The 23,918-nt window shown below is 38.5% G+C and overlaps 1 protein-coding gene across 2 annotated transcripts in view; it reads right to left on the bottom strand.

Annotated features, from left to right (window-relative positions):
- The window catches only part of DNAJC12 (DnaJ heat shock protein family (Hsp40) member C12), a 35,795-nt gene extending 14,488 nt beyond the window's left edge, over positions 1-21,307 (bottom strand). Inside the window, exons 1-2 of one of the 2 annotated variants that reach the window (XM_073878925.1) lie at positions 21,032-21,307; positions 6,000-6,078 (exon numbers count right to left, since the gene is read on the bottom strand). In XM_073878925.1, coding sequence (XP_073735026.1) covers positions 6,000-6,078; positions 21,032-21,154 — 202 coding nt within the window. In that variant the 5' untranslated portion in view covers positions 21,155-21,307. The remainder of the gene's footprint in view (positions 1-5,999; positions 6,079-21,031) is intronic. The other variant, XM_025850329.2, reaches the window with a different exon arrangement.
- Positions 21,308-23,918: the final 2,611 nt, after the last annotated feature.

Here is a 23,918-nt window from a genome sequence, read left to right as displayed (position 1 = left end):
TTTAAGTAATCTCTACACCCAGTGTGGGGCTCAAACCCACAACCCCGACAGCAAGAGTTGCATGCTCCACTGACTGAGCCAGCCAGGCGCCCAAAGTCAATTGGTTTTCTACAAAAGTACCAAGACCGTTCAACTGAGGAAAAAATCATCTTTTGGGGGTACCTGGGTGGTTCAGTCAGTTGAGTGTCTGACCAGGCATTCATATGGTTTACTTCCTCCAGATGTCATCTCAGACCCTGTCTTGTAGAGTGGGGTCTTCCCTGACTATGCTATATAAAATGACTGCCCACCAGCCCCATGCCTTTATCTCCCTTGCCCTACTTTACTTTTCATTATAGTACTTGCCCCCAGCCATTAGGTAGTTTTTTATGATCTATCTCCTCTACCACAATACAAACTCTGTGGAAACAGAGACTTTATCTGTTTTGTTCTCTGACGTATCCTTTGCACTGAAACAGCATAGCCTGTGCTCAAAAGGTATTTGTTCAATGAACCAGTAAGTGAATGCTTCCTATCTTGAGTGTGAGAAAGATAATATATAGTGCTATTCCCTGAGCTCCAAACAGCAAAGAAATGACACATATCATTAAAACATTTTGTGAATTAGGAATATTTTAATACTATCAGTGGGAAAACTAATTTAAATTGCCCTGATAGTGCTTAAAAATACCTCATGGCGGGGGGGGTGCCTGGGTGGCTCAGTCCGTTAAACTTCCAACTCTTGATTTCTACTCAGGTCATGATCACGGGGTCGTGGGGTCTAGCCCCATGCCAGGCTCCATGCTCAGCGCAAGTTTCTTTGAGATTCTCGCTCTCCCTCTCCCTTTGTCCCTCCCCCTGCTCACATGCACTCTCTCTCTCTCTTTCTAAAAATAAATAAATAAATAAATAAAATCTTTGGGGCACCTGGGTGGCTCAGTCGGTTAAGCGTCTGCCTTCTGCTCAGGTCATGACCCCAGGGTCCTGGGATCGAGCCCCACATCAGGCTCCCTACAGGGAGCCTGCTTCTCCCTCTTTCTCTGCTGCTCCCCCTGCTTGTGCTCTATCCCTCTCTTTCTCAAATAAATAATAAAATCTTAAAAAAAATTATTTAAATAAATAAAATCTTTTTTTAAAAAACCCATGGGAAGTAATCCACAGTCTCTCAAACAGGTGTTGAGGCAAATGTACAGTCAATACTGACAGTATTGAAAATACTGAAATATTCTGTACCCCAGTTGGTAAAGAATTGCTATTCCTGAGCCCCCATCCTCCAAACATCACCACTTTTAAGTGTTTCCCCAACAAGATACTCCCTGCCACAGCAAGGTCCCTCCAAGACCCTGCCCCAAAGCTGGACAGCACAGTACCTAATAGGCCATTAACTATTTAATATCACCACTGGAGGTAGTAGCCATTAGTGAGTTAAAGGGAAGACCCTAAAGATGAGGCTATTGAAAACTACAGGAAAATAAATAAACTAATAAAAAGCATCTTGCCATAGCAGCTTGCTCCAGTGAGTAATCCTTCTACCACTGATGACAATTTAAATATCTCACTGTACAAATAAGATGTCACTTTTTCCAAGGCGAATAAAAAGCTCATTAAATTATCACCATGGATGCACATGCCAGTTACTACTACAGCAGTGTTTATAAAGATTTACATATTTATCTATGAGTCACCTTCTCTTTGCACATTACTGTTAGCCTGGTTTCAGAGTCTGCAGAATGAAAGTAGCCTGCCTGGGATTATTCTGATGTCAATCCCTCAACAACAATTGATAAGCAGAAAGCTAAAGATACTTTATTTTGCCTGATACCTGGCCTTTCCTTCTTCCATCCTCTCTACCACATTAAAAATGAGTTTGGGTTTATATTTGTGCTTTAATATGTCAGCTAATCAAATGAGTCACACAAGATAAACATTTACCAGTTCTGGTAAGAGAGATCTCATTTTACAAGCTTATATGAGCAAATGATGCCAGGACCTTTGAGAGAGATTCTGTTTTAACTCCTAGATCTACTCTGAAAATACAGAGGTTCTTTTAAATTCATATTTCATGATTGAATTTGTATTATTATAGTCACCTTTAAATGTAGACCACTTACAATTACTTGAAAAATAATAATAAAAACATAATGTCAGACCATACTATGAAAAGAATATGGAAGAAAATATACCACTGTTAATAGTGGTTCCCTGGCAGGGAGCGATAAGAGCAGACTTTCACTTTCAACATTATTTATTACTGTATGTTATTTTTATTCAAAGGGGAAAAAGCAATTAAGAGTTTTTAAAGTGAGAAAGCATGGAGACATGGAAAGATATCAGTTAGCAAGGACAAGGAGCTCTCCTTCAAATATCCAAATGTCGTTGCAGCCTACAAATCAATAACAAAAATACCATTTCACAGATCTTTAATTTAGTCTGAAATCCCTTTCTTCAGGGTCAGGGAGAAGTTAATAAAGCATTTGCCTGAAACATTTACTGTCATGCACATACACAGGATTGGCATGAGCACCAGCCAGGAGTTTTGTGCTCAGTGACACAATTTCTACAGCACACCGGGTGTGGAACCTGCTAAAGATTCTCTCTCTGCCTCACCCCCAACCTGCTCTCATGCACAAATGCACATGCACTCTCTTTCTAAAATTTAAAAAAAAAAGAAATTTTTTTTATCTTGGAATGCTGTATAAAAACAAGAAAAGAAAGTCCACTGAATCATAATTGCCAACATTCACTGAGCATGCAAGCTACCTCATTTGTCCTTCATGTTAGATGCATGAAGCAATATATTACTGGTCTACCCATTTTTCCTATGAGAATGCTGAGGCTCAAGAGATTGCCCAAGGTCAACTAGCTCATCAGTGGGATCAAGGAGCAATCCAGACAGACAAGACTGTGCTCTATATCTACTACTCCATCATGCTAGCAAATTAGTAATTATAGTGGAAATGGTTGAGACTACACTTAATGAACCAAAAAGGTATATATATACAAGTTTAATTGCTCCTACAGGCAGTTGCTCTATAAACTTTCACCTTGATGAAATATGTTTCAAAATCTGCCTAAATGTAGTCTGGATTTCTGCCAAACTAAAATTCAGCATCTGGGTGAATTTTTGTTTAATATTTTTTAAGATTTATTTATTTATTAGAGAGAGTGCACGCACACATGGGAGAAGGGGTAGGGGCAGAGAGAAAGGGAGAGGGAGAGAGTCTCAAGTGGACTCCCTGCTGTGCTCAGAGCCCAATGTGGGGCTTAATCTCTTAACCCTGAGATCATGACCTGAGCTGAATCCAAGAGTTGGATGCTTAACTGACTGAGCCACCCAGGTGCTCTGTTTAATATTTTAAAACATTTTTATCAGTACCCTTAATCCTTCTTCAAGTGTATAAAGAACCACTTACATTTTCAGAAAGTCATATCAATCCAAATTGAGTAAATGGATGCTTGAACAGATCTGAAAACAATTTCTACCCACAGGTTGACTCATCTATCAACTGCAAGCCTCACAGGGGAAGATATTGATGTCTGTGTACCTTTCATTTTAAACAATACTTACATTTAAATGTTTCTCTGAACAAGAAGCCTCGAGGTAGCCCATATGTGAAAACTCCCATTACTATGGCAACCAGAAATGGCAATGATTGCACAGTGATTCATCATGTATCCCAAATAGAAATTGTTTGCCAGGGACAGAGAAACAACTCAAAGCCATGCTTTATTGAAAAAGAACCCAGTTAAAGAATAACCTGGGGTGGTGGTTGTTTTTAAGTGTTTATTAAATTTGTATACTTTTATGTTAGGACATCTATCTTTTTTTTAAAAGAGGGAGAGAATGCAAGCTGGGGGGAGAGGGAGACTGAGGGAGAGAGAGAATCCTCAAGCAAACTCCCCACCTGAGCTCAGAGCCCCATGCGGACTCAATCCCAGGACTCCGAGATCATGACCTGAGCTGAAATCAAGAGTTGGCCACTCAACCAACTGAGCCACCCAGGCGCCCCAGGACATTTATCTTAATAGTAACTCCAGTTCAAAGAGGTAATTAATATGTCTCCTAAAGAAATGTTCATGAATTTATTCATTCAGTCATTTAATAAATGATTTGTACAAAGTGTCCTCCATGGTAGGTGCTATGTGAGGTGTGGGGCATATTAACTGCAAACAAGATAGCAGGAAGCCTGCCTCACTGAGCTTTCAGTATGACTGACAAGCAAACAGGCAACAAGGAGACAGTGTGATACACAGTTTTCTGCCTGATGTATAGGGTGCTCTGTGTAAGTGGGGCACAGATGACTTCCCAGAGGAAGCGATGGCTAAGCTGAAACCTGACACAGGAGTGACCTAACCAATCAAAGCAAAGCAGAGAGGTGTGCAGGCCTCAGAGGGAGCCAGACAGAGGAGGCAGCAGGCATAAAGGTTTGAAGTGGAGGGGCACCTGAGTGGTTCAGTCGGTGGGTTAAGCATCCAACTCTTGATTTCAGCTCAGGTCATGATCTCAGGGTCATGGGATCAAGCCTGCACCAGGCTCTGCACTGGGCATGGAGCCTGCTTAAGATTCTTTCTCTCTGGGGCGCCTGGGTGGCTCAGTTGGTTAAGCGACTGCCTTTGGCTCAGGTCATGATCCTGGAGTCCCGGGATCGAGTCCCACATCGGGCTCCCTGCTCAGCAGGGAGTCTGCTTCTCCCTCTGACCCTCTTCCCTCTCGTGCTCTCTATCTCTCATTCTCTCTCTCAAATAAATAAATAAAATCTTAAAAAAAAAAGATTATTTCTCTCTGACCCTCACCCATCCCCTCCCCCGCTCTCTCTCTCTTTAAAAAAAAAAAAAAAAAAAGGTCCGAGCTCTGAAGAGTAGAAAACAGGGCATGTTAAGGAAAAAAGGTAGTTCTGTGAGGCAGAAACATGGAGTAGTGGGTATGGTGGTGGAGAGAAGATGAAAATGTAGAGATGGGCGGGGCAGGGAGCACATGAAGGGGCTTGTACCTAAAGGCCCAGCAATGACAAAGAATGAACTATCTCTACATGTACAAAATGGGCAAATATCACAGACAAGGTAAAGCAAAAGAAGCTACACACAAAGGAGGACTGTATGATTCCATTTATGTGAAATTAATTCAAAGCCACACAAAACTAATTAGTGATAATAGAGATCTTAGGAACCTTAGAGCAGAAGAGAAGGAGTCACAACAGAGACAGAAAGATCAGCCTGCGAGGTTGGAGGAAAAGCATGAGTGTTTATCTTGGTATCTAAGAGAAAAGTGTTTGAAGGAGGCATGGTCAACAGTGTCAATTTCTGATGCAAACACAGGGAAGATAAGAACTAAAAAGTAACCCTTGGATTTGGCAGCCAGGAAGTCCTTGGTGGCTATTCCAAGAGAGTTGAGGAGGAAGTCAGACTGGGATAAACTGAAAATTGGTGAAGAAAAGTAGAGATAGCAAGTGTGAACTTCTTTCTCAGGAAGTTTGGCTCTAAAAGGAAAGAAAGAAGAGGAGCAGGAGGGAGACGGGTCAAGGAAGGATAATTGGTTTATATTTTTTTCAAGCTGAAATATACATAAGCATTTATGTCAAAATTTATGATAATGGAATTTAAATTATGATGAAGAAAAACAAAAGTATGAATATATTATCATATGTTCTACAGAGACATATTCAGTTCCCCAGAATGAAGAAAATACAGCAAGGTTCAAATCAAGGCAATCACCTGCTACAAACATACTTAAGACATGTTAACACTCAAGAGCTAGTGAAATAAAGCATAAAATGGACACATTTTAAACCAGGAAGCAGCACATTACAGCTAAAGAAAAATGGAAGTTCAATACTATTGGAAAAAGATCCTACACAGTTCCTCCCCTTCTGCCATCCAATGGTGCAAAAACATTCTTGGGCATTGAATGAAAGAATAAGTGTGAGCATAACATACAAAAGGAAATTTAGTTATTATTCAATAGCTTTTTAGTTCTAGATGCTATTCATTTTCGTGGGAAACAGGCATTATTAAATACGTACCAGCTTTGGAGTTCTCAGGATGTTTGTCAGGGTGACATTCCAAGGCTCTGACTTTAAATTCTGCCATGATTTGTTCAACCTAAAATAAAAATCAATGTTTAAAATAAGGAATCCAACTTAAATGGCATAAAGGAAGAAGCTGGGCATCATTCCTTCTCAAAACAGCCGTATTCAACCCAACTTTTTCTTTTGATCCTTATATTTGTATTTTGACTTTTTTTTTTAAGATTTTATTTATTTGACAGAGACACAGTGAAAGAGGGAACATAAGCAGGGGGAGTGGGAGAGGGAGAAGCAGGCTTCCCACAGAGCAGGGAGCCCAACGTGGGGCTCGATCCCAGGACCCTGGGATCATGACCTGAGCCAAAGGCAGATGCTTAACTAACGACTGAACCACCCAGGTGCCCCTTGACTTTTTACTCTAAGAAATAATTTCTTCTAGGGACACCTGAGTGGCTCATATGGTTGGGCGTCTGCTTTCAGCTCAGGTCATGATCCTGGGGTCCTGGGATCCAGCCCTGCAAAGGACTCCTTGCTCAGCGGGGAGCTTGCTTCTGCCTCTCCCCCTGCTCATGTTCTCTCTCTCTGTATCTCTCTGTCTCAAATGAATAAGTAAAATCTGAAAGAAGAAAGAAAGAAAGAAAGAAAGAAAGAAAGAAAGAAAGAAAGAAAGAAAGAAAGAAAGAAAGGAAGGAAGGAAGGAAGGAAGGAAGGAAGGAAGGAAGGAAGGAAGGAAGGAAGGAAGGAAGAAAGAATTTCCTTTATAATAAAACTCAGAAAGCATCCAATAAAAACTTCTATCTAAATAATAGTCTGTGATGACAACTGAACTGCATTTAGATGATGGCCCAAGACACCTGTGAGCCTAATATATATTTAAATGTCAAAAATAGTCAGATAGGTTTATCCTAAGAATACATAAATTTAGATGTGTTCACTCACCTGAGTTCATTTTTTTCATCATCTGAGTTCTTTAAAAGATGCTTAGCCATCATTCATTATTCAAGGATGAGTGTCTAGTTTATAAATTATCCATTATAAAGTTCCCTCTTTCTGCCTTTGCCCCCTCTTTTTTCTTTAAGAATTTCGAAAAAAAAAAAGAAAGAATTTCGCAATTTTTAAAAAAGGACAGAATTCAAACCTGTTAATTTTGTTACCAATTAACAGTGTGGCTGGAGACTTTGATTGGGAAAAGAGAAACTTCTCCCAAACTAACATAAGGCTTGAGAGGCATTTTGATTTGATTTGATTTCACTCAGCCCTTTAATCCTTGTTATCATGAATCATCAAGACTTGTCTTTGTTAATTGTAATTCCAATGACAGCAATGGGAGACAACAGTGGTTATGTGGCTCAGCAATCTGATTGCTTCATTTTATTTATTTATTTATTTATTTATTTATTTAAGATTTTTATTTATTTATTTGAGAGAGAGAGTGCACGCACAAGAGAACAGGAGAGGTGGAGAGGGGCAGAGGGAGAGGGAGAAGCAGACCCCCACCAATACAGGGATAGGTGAGGGGCTTGGTGAGGGCCTCATGAGGGGCTCGATGCAGGGCTCCATGAGGGGCTAGATGTGGGCCTTGATGCGGGCTCGATCCCAGGACCCCGTGATCATGACCCCAGTGGAAGCCAGATGCTTAACTGACTGAGCCCCCCAGGTGCCCCTGATTGCTTTGTTTTAAATCCCAGTTCTGCCCTAAGACTTTAGGCAAGTTATGTAACTTCCATGTGCCTTGGTTTCCTCATCTTTACATTGCATGCTGGATAGAAATAGGGCCTTTAACACAAAGCCTAATCATAGTAAGACCTCAATAATAATAGCTAAAACCAAAGGTCGGTGGTTAAGTAACTTGTCTGAAATCATTTAGCTAGATACTAAAAAAGCTGAATTTTTTGTTTTTTTTTGTTTTTTTTTTTTTTTTTTTAAAATTTTTTTTTTTTTTTTTGAGAGAGAGAATGAGATAGAGAGACAGCATGAGAGGGGAGAGGGTCAGAGGGAGAAGCAGACTCCCTGCCGAGCAGGGAGCCCGATGCGGGACCCGATCCCAGGACTCCAGGATCATGACCTGAGCCGAAGGCAGTCGCTTAACCAACTGAGCCACCCAGGCGCCCAAAGCTGAATTTTTTGTTAACTAAGCAGTTGGACTTCAAATCCAATAATCTTAACTACTGTTTTATACGGCCGAATTCTTCAGGCTTAGGGACCTATTATCAAGTTCCATATTTACTATCCACTAATTAATGAAAGCAAATTACCTCTTGTTTGAGAAACAAATTCTCAAGCAGCTCTGCTCAATATGGTAACAAGACTCATGGAAAAAACATAAATTTATCAACTCTGGGTCATCCTTAATCAATTCTTAAAAAAAAAAATCTTTAATGAAAAAAAAAAATTTCTTCACATTTATAACCCAGACTGTATTAGATAAGCATATGCATTAAGTGCCCAGACTAATAACTATTCTTTTCCGTATTAAGCATCTACTGAGAATCCCTTGGAATAACAGGAAGAGAGAGACTTCCTGTTAAGAACTGTAATTAAGGATGCCTGGGTGGCTCAGTTGGTTAAGCGACTGCCTTCGGCTCAGGTCATGATCCTGGAGTCCCGGGATCGAGTCCCGCATCGGGCTCCCTCACAGGGAGTCTGCCTCTCCCTCTGACCTTCTTCCCTCTCATGCTCTCTCTCTACCATCCTCTCTCTCTCAATAAATAAATAAAAAATATTAAAAAAAAGAACTGTAATTAATTGTGTTTCTTCTTCCTGGGTGTTCCCTTTAACCATCAGTCACTATAAACTGCTTATATAACAAAGAAAATTAAGAATGAGACTTGCTTTTAAATTTTAAAATATTAAAAATTCTAAAGATTCTAATAGTAGTAAGCATTTTTTAATTAGGTTACTTATGATTATTCACAATCTCTCTTCGAAAAAGTTTATATGAGGGGCGCCTGGGTGGCTCAGTCTTTGGGCGTCTGCCTTCCACTCAGGTCATGGTCCCGGGGTCCTGGGATCAAGCCCCGCATCGGGATCTCTGCTCCGCGGGAAGCCTGCTTCTCCCTCTCCCACTCCCCCTGCTTGTGTTCCTGGTCTCGCTGTGTCTCTCTCCGTCAAATAAGTAAATAAAATCTTTTAAAAAGAAAAAAAAGAAAAAGTTTATATCAATACAGAACAAAAAGTAAAAGCCACTTTATTCCTCATCCCCCCAGGATAACAGGTTACACCCTTCAAGACACACGGCTATACACATATTTATGTATATATATTGGAGGATTTTAATAAGATAAATAGATAAAATTATACCTATCTATCAAAGGTAGAAAATTTGGAAGGTTTTGTTGTTACTGTTTTATTTTTTCATTCCTATCCCATTAGAAAACATTCTAGTAAAAAAAAGAAAAAAACACATTCTAGTATTAGCCCATGGAAGCAAATGTATCAAAATGGTTGATTCTCAATAGTGTTAATGCTTGTGATTGTTAGTTTCTTCTTTATATTTTCTTTACTTTGCCAATTTTCTACTTTAAAAAATCAAGAATACTCCATATCTGTCTTTCATTACTCTTTACAGTTTTAGTGTCACAAAATTTGTCACAAGCCACTTATGTAGGACTGGTTCTGGGTAAACTAACTAGTAAAGTGGGTTAGTTTGTTTTGAGAATGTTCTGTTTATCTCCGGGCATCTCCATCCCATGTGCCTGTGCCAACTGCAGCCCATGGACAAATGAGGCCCTCCATGTCAAGGTCCACTGAATCCTGCCTTCCTGATGCAATGTTCAACGGTCTGGAAAACTGCCTATTATGCTGGCCAATAAACATACAAACAAATGTTCAACTTTACTCAAAATCAAATAAATCAAAACATCCAAGGCATGATAATGACCAGTGTCACTGAGGGTGCAAAAAAATGAACATTTTCATGCTCTCCCAGTGAGGATGCAAATTTCCCAGAAATATATATGTACATATGTATCAAAGAATGATATAATTAGATATATATGTATATATACATGTATATATATATGAAAAGCCTATAATTTTTTCATCCTTTGATATAACAGTTCCAATTCTAGGAATTTGTATAAGAAGATAGTCAGAGGTGGGAAAATTATTTAGTTATAAGAAGGTTCATTGAAACATTAACAAAAGAAAGAACAAGAATCATATGATCCTCTCAATAGATGCAGAAAAAGCATTTGACAAAGTACAGCATCCTTTCTTGATCAAAACTCTTCAGAGTATAGGGATAGAGGGTACATACCTCAATATCATAAAAGCCATCTACGAAAAACCTACAGCGAATATCATTCTCAATGGAGAAAAGCTGAGAGCTTCTCCCCTAAGGTCAGGAACGCGGCAGGGATGTCCACTCTCACCACTGCTATTCAACATAGTATTAGAAGTCCTAGTCACAGCAATCAGACAACAAAAAGAAATCAAAGGCATCCAAATCGGCAAAGAGGAAGTCAAACTCTCACTCTTTGCAGATGATATGATACTTTATGTGGAAAACCCAAAAGACTCCACCCCAAAACTGCTAGAACTCATACAGGAATTCAGTCAAGTAGCAGGCTATAAAATCAATGCACAGAAATCAGTGGCATTCCTATACACCAACAACAAGACAGAAGAGAGACAAATCAAGGAGTCGATCCCATTCACAATTGCACCCAAAACCATAAGATACCTAGGAATAAATTTAACCAAAGAGGCAAAGGATCTGTACTCAGAAAACTATAAAATACTCAGGAAAGTAATTGAAGAAGACACAAAGAAATGGAAAAACGTTCCATGCTCATGGATTGGAAGAACCAACATTGTGAAGATGTCAATGCTACCTAGAGCAATCTACACATTCAATGCAATCCCCATCAAAATACCATCCACTTTTTTCAAAGAAATGGAACAAATAATCCTAAAATTTGTATGGAACCAGAAGAGACTCCGAATAGCCAGAGGAATCTTGAAAAAGAAAAACAAAGCTGGCGGCATCACAATTCTGGACTTCCAGCTCTATTACAAAGCTGTCATCATCAAAACGGTATGGTACTGGCACAAAAACAGAGACATAGATCAATGGAACAGAAACGAGAGCCCAGAAATGGACCCTCAACTCTATGGTCAACTTATCTTTGACAAAGCAGGAAAGAATGTCCAATGGCAAAAAGACAGTCTCTTCAACAAATGGTGTTGGGAAAATTGGACAGCCACATGCAGAAGAATGAAACTGGACCATTTCCTTACACCACACACAAAAATAGACTCAAAATGGTTGAAAGACCTAAACGTGAGACAGGAGTCCATCCAAATCCTAAAGGAGAACACAGGTAGCAACCTCTTCGACCTCAGCCGCAGCAACTTCTTCCTAGAAACATCACCAAAGGCACAGGAAGCCAGGGCAAAAATGAACTATTGGGACTTCATCAAGATAAAAAGCTTTTGCACAGCAAAAGAAACAGTCCACAAAACCAAAAGACAACCGACAGAATGGGAGAAAATATTTGCAAATGACATAACAGATAAAGGGCTAGTATCCAAAATCTATAAAGAACTTATCAAACTCAACACCCAAAGAACAAATAATCCAATCAAGAAATGGGCAGAAGACATGAACAGACATTTTTCCAAAGAAGACATCCAAATGGCCAACAGGCACATGAAAAAGTGCTCAACATCGCTCGGCATCAGGGAAATCCAAATCAAAACCTCAATGAGATACCACCTCACACCCGTCAGAATGGCTAAAATTAACAAGTCAGGGAACGACAGATGTTGGCGGGGATGTGGAGAAAGGGGAACCCTCCTACACTGTTGGTGGGAATGCAAGCTGGTGCAACCCCTCTGGAAAACAGTATGGAGGTTCCTCAAACAGTTGAAATTAGAGCTACCATTCGATCCAGCAATTGCACTACTGGGTATTTACCCCAAAGATACAAATGTAGGGACCCAAAGGGGTACGTGCACCCCAATGTTTATAGCAGCAATGTCCACAATAGCCAAACTGTGGAAAGAGCCAAAATGTCCATCGACAGATGAATGGATAAAGAAGATGTGGTATATATACACAATGGAATATTATGCAGCCATCAAAAGGAATGAGATCTTGCCATTTGCAACGACGTGGATGGAACTGGAGGGTGTTATGCTGAGTGAAATAAGTCAATCAGAGAAAGACATGTATCATATGACCTCACTGATATGAGGAATTCTTAATCTCAGGAACAAACTGAGGGTTGCTGGAGTGGTCGGGGGTGGGAGGGATGGGGTGGCTGGGTGATAGACATTGGGGAAGATATGTGCTACGGTGAGTGCTGTGAATTGTGTAAGACTGTTGAATCACAGATCTGTACTTCTGAAACAAATAACACAACATATTTTAAGAAAAAAGAAAAAGAAGAAGATAGCAGGAGAGGAAGAATGAAGGGGAGTAAGTCAGAGGGGGAGACGAACCAGGAGAGATGATGGACTCTGAAAAACAAACTGAGGGTTCTAGAGGGGAGGGGCTGGGGGGATGGGTTAGCCTGGTGATGGGTATTGAGGAGGGCACATTCTGCATGGAGCACTGGGTGTTACGAACAAACAATGAATCATGGAACAGTACACCAAAACAAATTATGTAATATATGGTGATTAACATAACAATAAAAAATTTTAAAAAAGAAGGTTCATTGAATAAAGTGTTATAAATTTTAAACAAAAACTTATGTGTCCAACAATAAGATATTAAAGTTAATTGAAATACTGCTATAGGCTGAGATATTTTGCAGTCATTAAAAAAATCATCTTGTATGGGCGCCTGGGTGGCTCAGATGGTTAAGCGTCTGCCTTCGGCTCAGGTCATGATCCCAGGGTCCTGGGATCGAGTCCCGCATCGGGCTCCCTGCTCCTTGGGAGCCTGCTTCTCCCTCTGCTTCTCTCTCTCCCCGTCTCTCACGAATAAATAAGTAAAATTTAAAAAAAATAAAAATAAAAAAAATAAAATAAAATAAAAAAATCATCTTGTAGTAGACTTTAAATAATCTGAGAAAAATTATGTAACATATTTCTATGAGGAAATGTAAACTACAAAGCATTATATGCAGCATAAAACCATAATATTTTACCTTAAAAAGGATTATGTAATGTATATGCGTATGTGTATATAGATGATAACAATAATAATAATAGCTAAGATATTTTTTTTAAGATTTTATTTATTTGACAGAGAGCGAGAGCAAGAAAGAGCACAAGCAGGGGCAGCAGCAGGCAGAGGGAGAAGCAGACTCCCCACCAAACAGGGAGCCCCAGGTGGGGCTCAATCCCAGGACCCTGGGATCATGACCTGAGCCGAAGGTAGACACTTAACCAACTGAGCCACCCAGCCACCCCATAGCTAAGATTTATTGAGACTTACTATATGCCAGGCACTGTTCTAAGCACTGTGCATATAACATCTCATTTAATTCCCATAGCAACTCTGTGAGGTACTGTAATTTTTCCCATTTTACAGATTAGGAAACCAAGAAATAGAAAAGTTAAGTAATTGTCCCAAGACCACACACCTAGTGGCAGAGCCAGTATTTGAATGAAGGTAGTCTGATCCTAAATACACATGGAAACGCACTTACAAATATTTACACATAGGGGGCCTAGGTGGCTTGGTCAGTTAAGCATCCAACTCTTGATTTCAGCTCAAGTCCTGATCTCAGGGTGGTGGGATTGAGCCCCACATAGGGCTCCCTGCTCAGGAGGGAGTCGGCTTCTCTCTCCTTCTCCCTCTGCTCCTCCCCCCCTCACGTGCAGGCTCTCTCTTTCTAATTAATAAATAAATCTTTAAAAAATATATTTACATATATGTGCATGTACCTACATAACACATCAATAGGGGTGCCTGGGTGGCACAGTCAGTTAAGCATCTGACTCTTGGTTTCTGCTCAGGTCATGATCTTGGAAGTCTTGAGATCAATCAAACCTCACCTCAGGGTCCATGCTCAGCATGGAGTCTGCTTGAGTTTCTCTCTCTCTCTCTCTCTCTCGCTCTCCCTCTGCCCCTTCCCCTTTTTCTCTCTCTAAAATAAATAAATAAATAAGATCTTTAAAAAAAAAGCCATAAATACAGCATATGTGCACACACCCATATGTCATACTCCAAGATGTTAAGCATTAGGTTAACATTTTTCTCTATTGTATCTTCATACTCCATATTTCCTTATTGAAAATATATTAGTTTTAGAAATTAAGTTTTAAAACTTAAAAACTTATTTTTCCGTAGCCTATTAGCACAATATTTTGATCTGTTCAGGGAATACTCGAGTGTGCAATAGGCACTCATTTGATTCCCACTTGGATGGATCCTCTCCAAATTTCCCTGGCCACACAAACACCCTCTGTCTTTCCCTCCATGTGTCTGAACTTTTACCTAGTAAGATCATTTCAAGTCTCATCTCTTCTCTGAAATCTTTTCAGATATTCTTCCTTTAATTCCTGTTGCACTTATAAATAGTACCACATAGCACAGCACTTACTTTTTCTCAAATTGTTTCCTTTGCATTAGCTTTGGCTCCTGAGCTGGATGCCAGGTTTCTTATACACTTGCACTATTTTCACCTTTTGGTTTGGTTTGGTTTGGTTTTACCCCCATCACTTCCAGTACTGGCCAGATGCCAGGTGTTGAATAAATACTTGACGATTGACTGACAGATGTTCTTTAAATAACATGATTACAGCATAATAGGAGCCTTCTGGAAATTGTGATTTATTCATTAAAAGAATGAATTGATTCTAGGGGCGCCTGGGTGGCTCAGTCATTAAGCATCTGCCTTCGGCTCCGGTCATAATCCCAGGGTCCTGGGATTGAGCCCCACATCGGGCTGCGGGAAGCGTGCCTCTCCCTCTCCCACTCCCATTCCCCCTGCTTGTGTTCCTTCTCTCGCTGTCTCTCTCGCTGTCAAATAAATAAATAAAATCTTAAAAGAAAAAAGAAAGAACTGATTCTAGTGATGGAAACTGATATGCTGTAGAAAAGACTCATTTCAATAAGCGAGTTAATTAGTATCCAGTGGTAACTATCTGAGCTGAGTATCTATGAGGATTCATTGTTTCTATTCTACTTTTATATATGGTTGAAATTTTTCATAATAAAAACATTTTAAGAGAAAAAAATCAGTATCCATCACTTCAATTTATTTAGCGTGAAACTGGATGTCCCCCCTAAAACTCCAAATATTAACAATATCCCTGAAATAAATCCCATGGGATGATCCTACATCGTTCTAATCAAATGATAATCAAAACATGAGCCAGAGAAACAATTTGATCCACAAAATATATAATGGCAGTATTGTGTTATAATCCATAAAATGCAATAACTATTATCCATAGTGACGAAAATAGTTGAATAAATAAATAAATATGGGAGAAAGGATAACTTTACGGAAGAATTCTGAGAAATAAATATAAAATGAATGAGGAAAATAGAAAGCCACCATTAGGCAAACGCTATAGTAGTAATTGTTATAGGCAAGATCCACCAAAGGATGCTAAAATCAGTGGGTGAAAATCTGAGGAGACACACTACAGTCTCCAAGAATCTTCACCAAAAATATTTGTTAATTACAAATGGGAAACTAGTAACTCTACAATGCAAAAACCTGGCAGAAGAAACCTGACAGACACCACCTTAACTATGTGTTCAGGTCAATAAGACATATCAGCATCGTGTAGCCCTGAGGTGATACACTGAAAAAGGTACAATATGGCTTCGGCAGTGTTCTTTCCAAAAACACATAACCTCAGTCTAATCAAGAGAAAATCTGAAACAAACCAAAATTGAGGGACATCCTGCAAAATAACTGACCATTACTTTTCAAAGTGTCCATATCATGAAAGACAAGGAAGGTATGAGAAATTGTCACTGTGGAGGAAACTAAGGGAAAAAGACAACTAAGTGTAATAAAGAATTCTGGCTTGGATCTTGGAAGAGAAAAAGGACATTAGTAGAAAAACTGATGAAATTACAATGAGACCTATCCTTTAGATCAGAGGTTAACTAACTCTGGCCCAAAGGCCAAAACCGGCCTGTCACCTGTTTTTTAAATAAAGTTTTATTGGAAGATAGCCATCGTCATTCATTTCACATATTATCTATGGCTACTTTCTTGCACTGGCAGAGCTGAGTAGCTGTGACAGAGACCATAATCCTGCAAAATCTAAAATGTTTTCTAGCTCAAAAAAAAAGGGGGGGCTCTCGATGGCTCAGTCAGTTGGGTATCATTCTCTTGATCTCTGCTCAAGTCTTGATCTTGGGGTCATGAGTTCAAGCCATGCTGGGCATGGAGCCTACTTTTTAAAAAAATAATAAAATAATAAAATAAAATAAAAATAAAGTAAAATGTTTGCTATCTCAGGGCCAGCACCAGGGTGAGACAAACAGTATGCCTAGGTTTAAGGAGGTTCTCTCCCTCTCTCTCTCTCTCTCTCTCTCTTCTCTCAGGTTTCTGCACTTGCACAACCCTGAGAGTTAGTGCCTCCTTAAATTTTGTGTCCTGGGCGCCTGGGTGGCTCAGTCGTTTAAGCGTCTGCCTTCAGCTCATGTCATGATCCCAGTTTCCTGGGATTGAGTCCCACATCAAGCTTCCTACTCAGCAAGGAGCCTGCTTCTCCCTCTCCCTCTGCCTGTCACTCCCCCTTCTTGTGCTATCTCTCTCTCTCTCTCTCTGACAAGTAAATAAATAAAATCTTAAAAAAAAAAACTTAAAAAAAATTTTGTGTGTGTCCTAAGTGCCCTGTTTACCTCACTCTAGTCCTGACTCTGTCTAACTGGTCTTTTACAAAAAAAACAAAAACAAAAAAAATTGCTCGCTGGCCCCTGGTTAAGTTAATACTTTTATACCAATATTAATTTTCTGATAATTATTGTATAATTTTACTGTGCATGATAACTGTAAATATGATGCTAACATTAAGGGAAGCTGGATGCAGTGTATATAGGAGCTCTGTATTATTTTTACAACTTTTCTGTATGCCAAAAATTATTCAAATAGGTGGAGCACAGAGGATTTTTAGAGCAGTGAAACTACTCTGTATGATAAATGTCATTATACATTTGTCCAAACCTATAGAATGTACAAACCCAAGAGTGAACCATAATACAAACTATGGACTTTGGGTGATAGTGACGTGTCAATGTAGGTTCATCATTATAACAAGTGAACCATTCTAGAGGAGATATTGTTAACAGGGAGGCTATGCCTGAGTGGAGGGAAGGAAGTGTAGGGGAAAGTTTTATACCTTCTGCTCAATTTTGCTATGAACCTAAAACTGGTCTTATAAAGTCTATTAAAAAATCTTTTTTGGGGGGCGCCTGGGTGGCTCAGTTGGTTAAGTGCCTTTGGCTCAGATAGTGATCTTGGGGTCCTGGGATGGAACCCACTGTCGGGCTCCCTGCTCACTGGGGAGTCTGCTTCTCTCCCTCCCTCTACCCTTCCCCCACCCCCCTTGTGTTCTCTCCCTCTCTCTCTCGCAAAGAAAGAAATAAAATCTTTAGGGCATACCTGTGTGGGGCTTGGTTGGTTAAGCGTCTGCCTTCCGCTCAGGTGGTGATCCCAGGGTCCTGGGATCGAGTCCTGCATCAGGCTCCTTGCTCAGCAGGAAGCCTGCTTCTCCCTCTCCCTCTGCCTGTCACTCCCCCTGCTTGTGCTCTCTCTGTCTCTGACAAATAAATAAATAAAATCTTAAAAAAAAAAAAAGAAAAAATCATTTTGGAGGGCACCCGGCTGGTTCAGTCGGTGGAGCGTGGAACTCTTCCACATTGTGTGTAGATATTACTTAAAAATAAAATCTTTTCTAAAAAAAGATCATTTTGGGGCACCTGAGTGGCTCGGTGAAGCGCCTGCCTTCAGTTCAGGTCATGATCCCAGGGTCCTGGGATCGAGCCCCACATCCGGCTCCTTGCTCAGCAGGGAGCCTGCTTCTCCCTCTCCCTCTGCCTCTCTCCCTGCTCATGCTCTCTCTCTCTCTCTCTCTCTCTCTGTATCTCCGTATCTCAAATGAATAAATAAAAATCTTTTAAAATAAATAAATAAATAAATAAAAATAAATTTAAAAAGATCATTTTGGGTCACCTGACCGGCTCAGTTGGTAGAGCATATGACTCTTGATCTTGGGGTTGTAAATTCAAGCCCCAGGTTGGGCATAGAACTGACTCAAAAAAAAAAAAAAAGGAAAAAATTTTTCAAAAATAAAACATTAAAAAAATAATGTCAATTATGGAGTAGTCTAAATTTACAAAGTTCCAAGTATACAGTATTAGTGTGAGGCCAAAACAATGTCCATGCCCACGCCCACACCACAATGTGCCAGGCACTGTTCTAAGCACTTTATTTATCATGTCTCATTTAATCCCCACAATAACTCTATGAGGTGGGTACTATCATTACCCCTATTTGCAGATTAGGAAACAAAGGAATAGAAAAGTTAAACCATTTCCTAAGGTCACATAGCTAGTAAATGGTAAGATTTGAACCCAGGTGGTCTGAAGTCAATAAGAAAGAGAACTAGAAACAAAAAATAAGTCTCTCCATTTATCAAGTTTATGCTCAATTTTTAAATCTGTGAAATCTTGAAATCGGGATTGAAATGGTGGCCAAATATCAAAAAATCAAGTAAGTTATAAAAAAGAGAGGATGTCTTATATCACCAGTGTGTGGTGTATGCATTAATAAGGACTTTAGAAGATTTCATAACATGTGTCTTTTGTGTAAAATCTGATTCAAGGCAAAAAAGCTGACTAACTTGGAATCAACCTTCAGTAAATGTTTTTGAAATGAGGGTATGCTGTTTTCTACTCAACAGTGTGGAAACCCTCCCAGGGTTTATCTATGTCATTTCATTAATTTTCAACAGAAGTTTTAAATTGTAAGAACTATATACTAAAGCAAAAGAATTATATGTGTGTGTGTGTGTGCCAACACAGTTGTTATAAATAGAATCAAAATATGAAGTTGCTTTGAAATTACAAATGCTAAATTGCTTTCGAGTATGAACAGTTCTGGTCAACTTTTTAAAGCATCAAATCAAGGAATATTTGAAGTAAAAGAAATCCATCCAATACAAATCAAGTAAAGGAAACGTCACACTAAATACTCAAAAAATGGAATTAAAATATTTTTAGGGGTGCCTGGCTGGCTCAGTTGGTAGAGCATGTGACTCTTGATCTTGGGGTTGTGAGTTCAAGCCCCATACTGGGTGTGGAGATTATAAATAAAAAAAAATAAAATCTTTCTTAAATGGGAAATATATATATGAAGAGGGGAAAGATACATATAAAAAGAATTGACAAAATTGTGACAGATCATTTCATTTTAAATAAATGATTGTAATCTAAACATGCTATGTCATTGACAGAATCAGTAAAGAAGGAATGGCAAGACAATGCTTTCATTCTCCTTTTAATATATGCCACATATGCCATGTGACAAAATTGCTAGCTATAATGAAAGAGACTGTTATAAACATTATAAATAAACAATAGGATCATTTTTTTCAGTCTATTCAAAACTTATCCTTCTCCTTCTTTGTAGACTGAGGAAACAATAACATAACTATAAAAGACGGACTAAAAGGGTCTAGGGATTTATTTATGGGGATATAATGACCTTTACTTTATAACTTAGAATAACAATATTTTTTTAAATCCAAATTGTGAAGCTTATCAAGTTAAATTATGTTCCTTTGATTTTAAAAAGCTCCTTCAAAAACTAGTTGGCAATAGTATAATTCATAACAGATGGTAAAAACGTCAATAAGCTTTCTCAATTGCTATAAAAGTAAATCACCACTAAAGCAAACAAGAGTAACATATTATCCTAAAGGAGAAACACACAACTAAAGGAGTATTATAACCAGGTGTGTGCGTGCGTGTGTGTGTGTGTGTGTGTGTGTGTGTGCTTAACTAGAAGATTCTTAAGATAACTCCCTCAGTGTGATAACAATAGAGATTTTAATCCTTTATGTCCACCGTCACATTCTATTTTCCAAACAAAATTAAGCACATTTTGTTACTTAACTCCAGCCTTATGAAACAAAGATAAATAGAAAAATATTTTGATTTAAAATATTTTAATATTAATAGGCATATTTTAGTAATAAAATAAAAACATTTTGATAATTATATAAAATATATTTAATAATATAATTGAAATATACTTCCTATTCATCTCAACAGTATCTAAAACATTGAAAAACTAGGAATAAATGAAATATTTAACAATAAGGGAATAATCAATTGTGATACAACAATAAAACAAAATGTGCAACATTAAAATATGTATGAAGAGTGTTTTTAATAGCATGGAGAAATCCTTGAGTGGGTAAAAAGCAGGAATCAACAAGTAAATATATATCTTCCCAAACATGTCTCCAAAAACCGTAGGAAAAAGACTGAAGATTAATAAACCAAGCATTAATAGTGTTATCCTTGGAAAGTAGAATTATAAATTAATTTTCCATAATTTAAAAAACTTTTACAACCTTCATCATTGTGTAGCCCTTTAAAAACATTTCATTGTAGATCAAGTGAACAACTACAGAGTTTTTCACACATTTTGTTTCAGAAGCCACACTTTTAAGTAATTTCTCTCACATGATTTAAAACGTTAACATAAAAGGACGTTTCTTGGCTTATATAATTCAACTGCTTATATAAAAGTACATATTTTAATAAAACATTTTAAAAACACTACTAGAAAATTACATTGATCTCAATTTTAGTATAAAATACCATAATAAAGATTTAGCTTATGTATTCTGTGAAACATGGCCAAGAGCACTACAATAAAATTTCAAATACATATTTTTAGTGTATTTGAAATAGAGTCTATGGCCATGTGACAGAATACACATATTCAATCACAAACATCTATAAAATTGCAAAAGGACTCTACCCAAGTAAAGACCCAAGATTTAAATACTTAACTTTCTCTAAGCCAAACATGCTTTAAAAGAATATAAGATTAGGTTTCTAGGCAATGTGACTAAAAGCTCAAAGTTACCACCTTAAATAAAAACTTGAAAAAGAAGAGCATTATCCACTGTCTTACCGAAGACAGTTCATCACACCCCAGCAGCATGTAGTAATCTTCAGTGTCTTCTGACCTGTAACTTAGTATTGCATCCATTTCAATTACTAAATCAGCTTCTCTTCCCTCTGAAACAAGAGAGAGAATAAGCTGCGAATTAATCGGAAAAGCCTTTTTAGATCTGGTTTTCAGCAGCCCGTCCCAAACAGCAATAACTTGATTTGAGGCTGACCGCAGTCAATATGCCAGATGTCATCCTAGACCTTTGTAAACTCTACCTTTCATTGGCTGTTTGCAGAAGAGAAAAGAATAGGCCACATGCCGAACTGTTGCAATGCTGCCTGGGATCTGTAGTTTAAGTTTATGTAAGTAATGCACTTGAACCATTCATTTTATGGGTTGACAAAGACTGACCATTTTTACATACTCCCCAAATTAGCCATTTCTCCATTTCCTGTATATTTTTAACTTTTTTCCTTTTTTTAAGAGATGGAAGAAAATTTGAAGCAACATAATAAAACTCTTAGAATTTGTTAAATCTGAGTAGTGGGTGTTTTTCTGAGTGTTTAGAATATTTCATAATTTTTTTAAATAGTTTAAGAGTAGAAGGAAATAGACTAGGAGAGCAAATTTTCAATCATTTGATAATTTATTCATTCAACAAGTATTTATTGACCTGGTGATGGGTATTAAAGAGGGCACATTCTGCATGGAGCACTGGGTGTTATGCACAAACAATGAATCATGGAACACTACATCAAAAACTAATGATGTAAGGTATGGTGATTAACATAACAATAAAAAAGATGAAAAAAAAAGCAAGTATTTATTGAGAACCTGATTTGTGCCCAGTGTGATTGTAGGAAAAGGTGTAAGTCAGTTCTTAAGGAGCTTACATTCTGATGGAGGGGGACAGACAGGAAACATGCAAACAAACAAGATCAATTAAAATAGTGATTTATACTATGCAGGAAATAAAACAGGACAGTGAGAAGGAGAACTGTATGATGACCAGGTTTAGTTCACTGTACCTTTGCTCCCGAGCTGGCTATCTCCAGACTCGTGTATCCACCCAAGGTAGGTTCAGGGAGTGTGTTTCAGCTCGATGTGGCCCTAGGATATGCAGGTCAGGTCTAGGATTTAGAGAAGAAGGTGACTGGTCACGGATGCAACATTTTAACCACCCTTAACCCTTTAAACATTATCACCTTGAAAAAAAAAAAACACGTTTTCATTGAGCTCACGTATATGCATCTTCTTTAAGGTTTATTTTGGAAAAGAAATAAAGCACTGAAGCACCATTTTTACAAAATCTTTATTGTATATCCTCTTTTACTAAACTTCTATATGGAATTTTATTTATTTATTTTTAAAGATTTTATTTATTTGACAGAGAGAGAGACAGCAAGAGCAGGAACACAAGCAGGGGGCGTGGGAGAGGGAGAAGCAGGCTTCCTGCTGAGCAGGGAGTCTGATGTGGGGCTCGATCCTGGGACAATGGGAGCATGACCTGAGCCAAAGGCAGACGCTTAATGACTGAGCCACCCAGGTGCCCCTCTGTATGGAATTTTAAAATAAAGTATAGCTATTTTTGTTTTGAGAAATTTACATCCCTTGGGGTATTTGGGGCCTACTTGGGTATCACAAAATACTGACCAGAAGAACCGACAAATGGCTTTAAAATGATGTGAAGTTGCTGCTATGGAAAATAGGGTGGCGAGTCCTCAAAAAATTAAACATAGAATTACCATACGATCCAGCAATTCCACTTCTAGGTGTATACCCAAAAGAACTGAAAGCAAGGACTTGAACAGGTATTTGTACACCCATGTTTGTAGCATCATTATTCACAATAGCCAAAAGGTAGAAGCAGCCCAAGTGTCTGACACAGGAAAAAATAAAATGCAGTATAGCGGCACCTGGGTGGCTCAGTCCGTTAAGCTTCAGCTCAGGTCATGATCCTGGGGTCCTGGGATGGAGCCCCGCATTGGGTTCCCTGTTTAGCGGGGAGTCTGCTTCTTCCTCCCCCTCCCTCTGCTTGTGCACGCGCACTCTCTCTCTCTCTGTCAAATAAATAAATAAAATCCTTTGAGTAATAAAATGATGTGGAAACATACCTAATGCCTGGGAAATGTTCACTCCATTTTTTTGGTGAAGAAAAGGTTACAAGCCTGTATGTACTATGTCAAAATTCACTAAGCAAAGAAGACTGTACATGTCACTGGGTCAAAATATAAATATAAAATTTAAAATATGTACGGTACAATGCCAGTTTTATAAATATATATGTTATGTATATTTATAAAATATGAAAAAGCTTATATACCAAAACAGCCCAGTTATCACTAGATAACGGGGTCACAGATGGTTTACATTTTATTCTTTTTACTCATATGCATTTGCTAAGGTGAACATATATTATTCTTGTAATAAAAAAGGAGCAATAAAAAACAAGTCAGTAAAAACTGCAAAATGCCAAACAGCACACAGCTAATTTACTGCCTTATTAGAGATGACAATTCAGAGGGTTTTTTCACTTGGTTTGGTTTGGTTTGTTGCACACCCTACTGTGGCTGTGTAACTAACCAGTTTACTCATCCTGGGAAGCTAACATTGTGCTGTACAGTTGACAAAGAAGAATAAAATGAATGCTGCCATCACAAGGTGTCCCCTCTCACAGGTGTCTCAGCTACTATCTATTCCTATTGGTAGGTCCAATTGTTGTATCTTCAGAAAGACTCCTTGCTTACAGGAATCATAATGCAAGGTAAACAATGCCAAACTCTGCTCCTTATTCCTAAATGATGTTTATACTTCTGAACTTCTTCTAAGGATAAAGTATTGCACTGTTATAACCAAACTA

Source organism: Callorhinus ursinus, unplaced genomic scaffold, assembly GCF_003265705.2.
Source record: "Callorhinus ursinus isolate GAN/ISIS: 27379988/994484 unplaced genomic scaffold, GSC_fseal_2.0 scaffold31, whole genome shotgun sequence".
NCBI lineage: Eukaryota > Metazoa > Chordata > Mammalia > Carnivora > Otariidae > Callorhinus > Callorhinus ursinus.
Note: the sequence above shows the minus strand (reverse complement) of the source record. Positions and strands in the feature narration are given on the sequence as shown.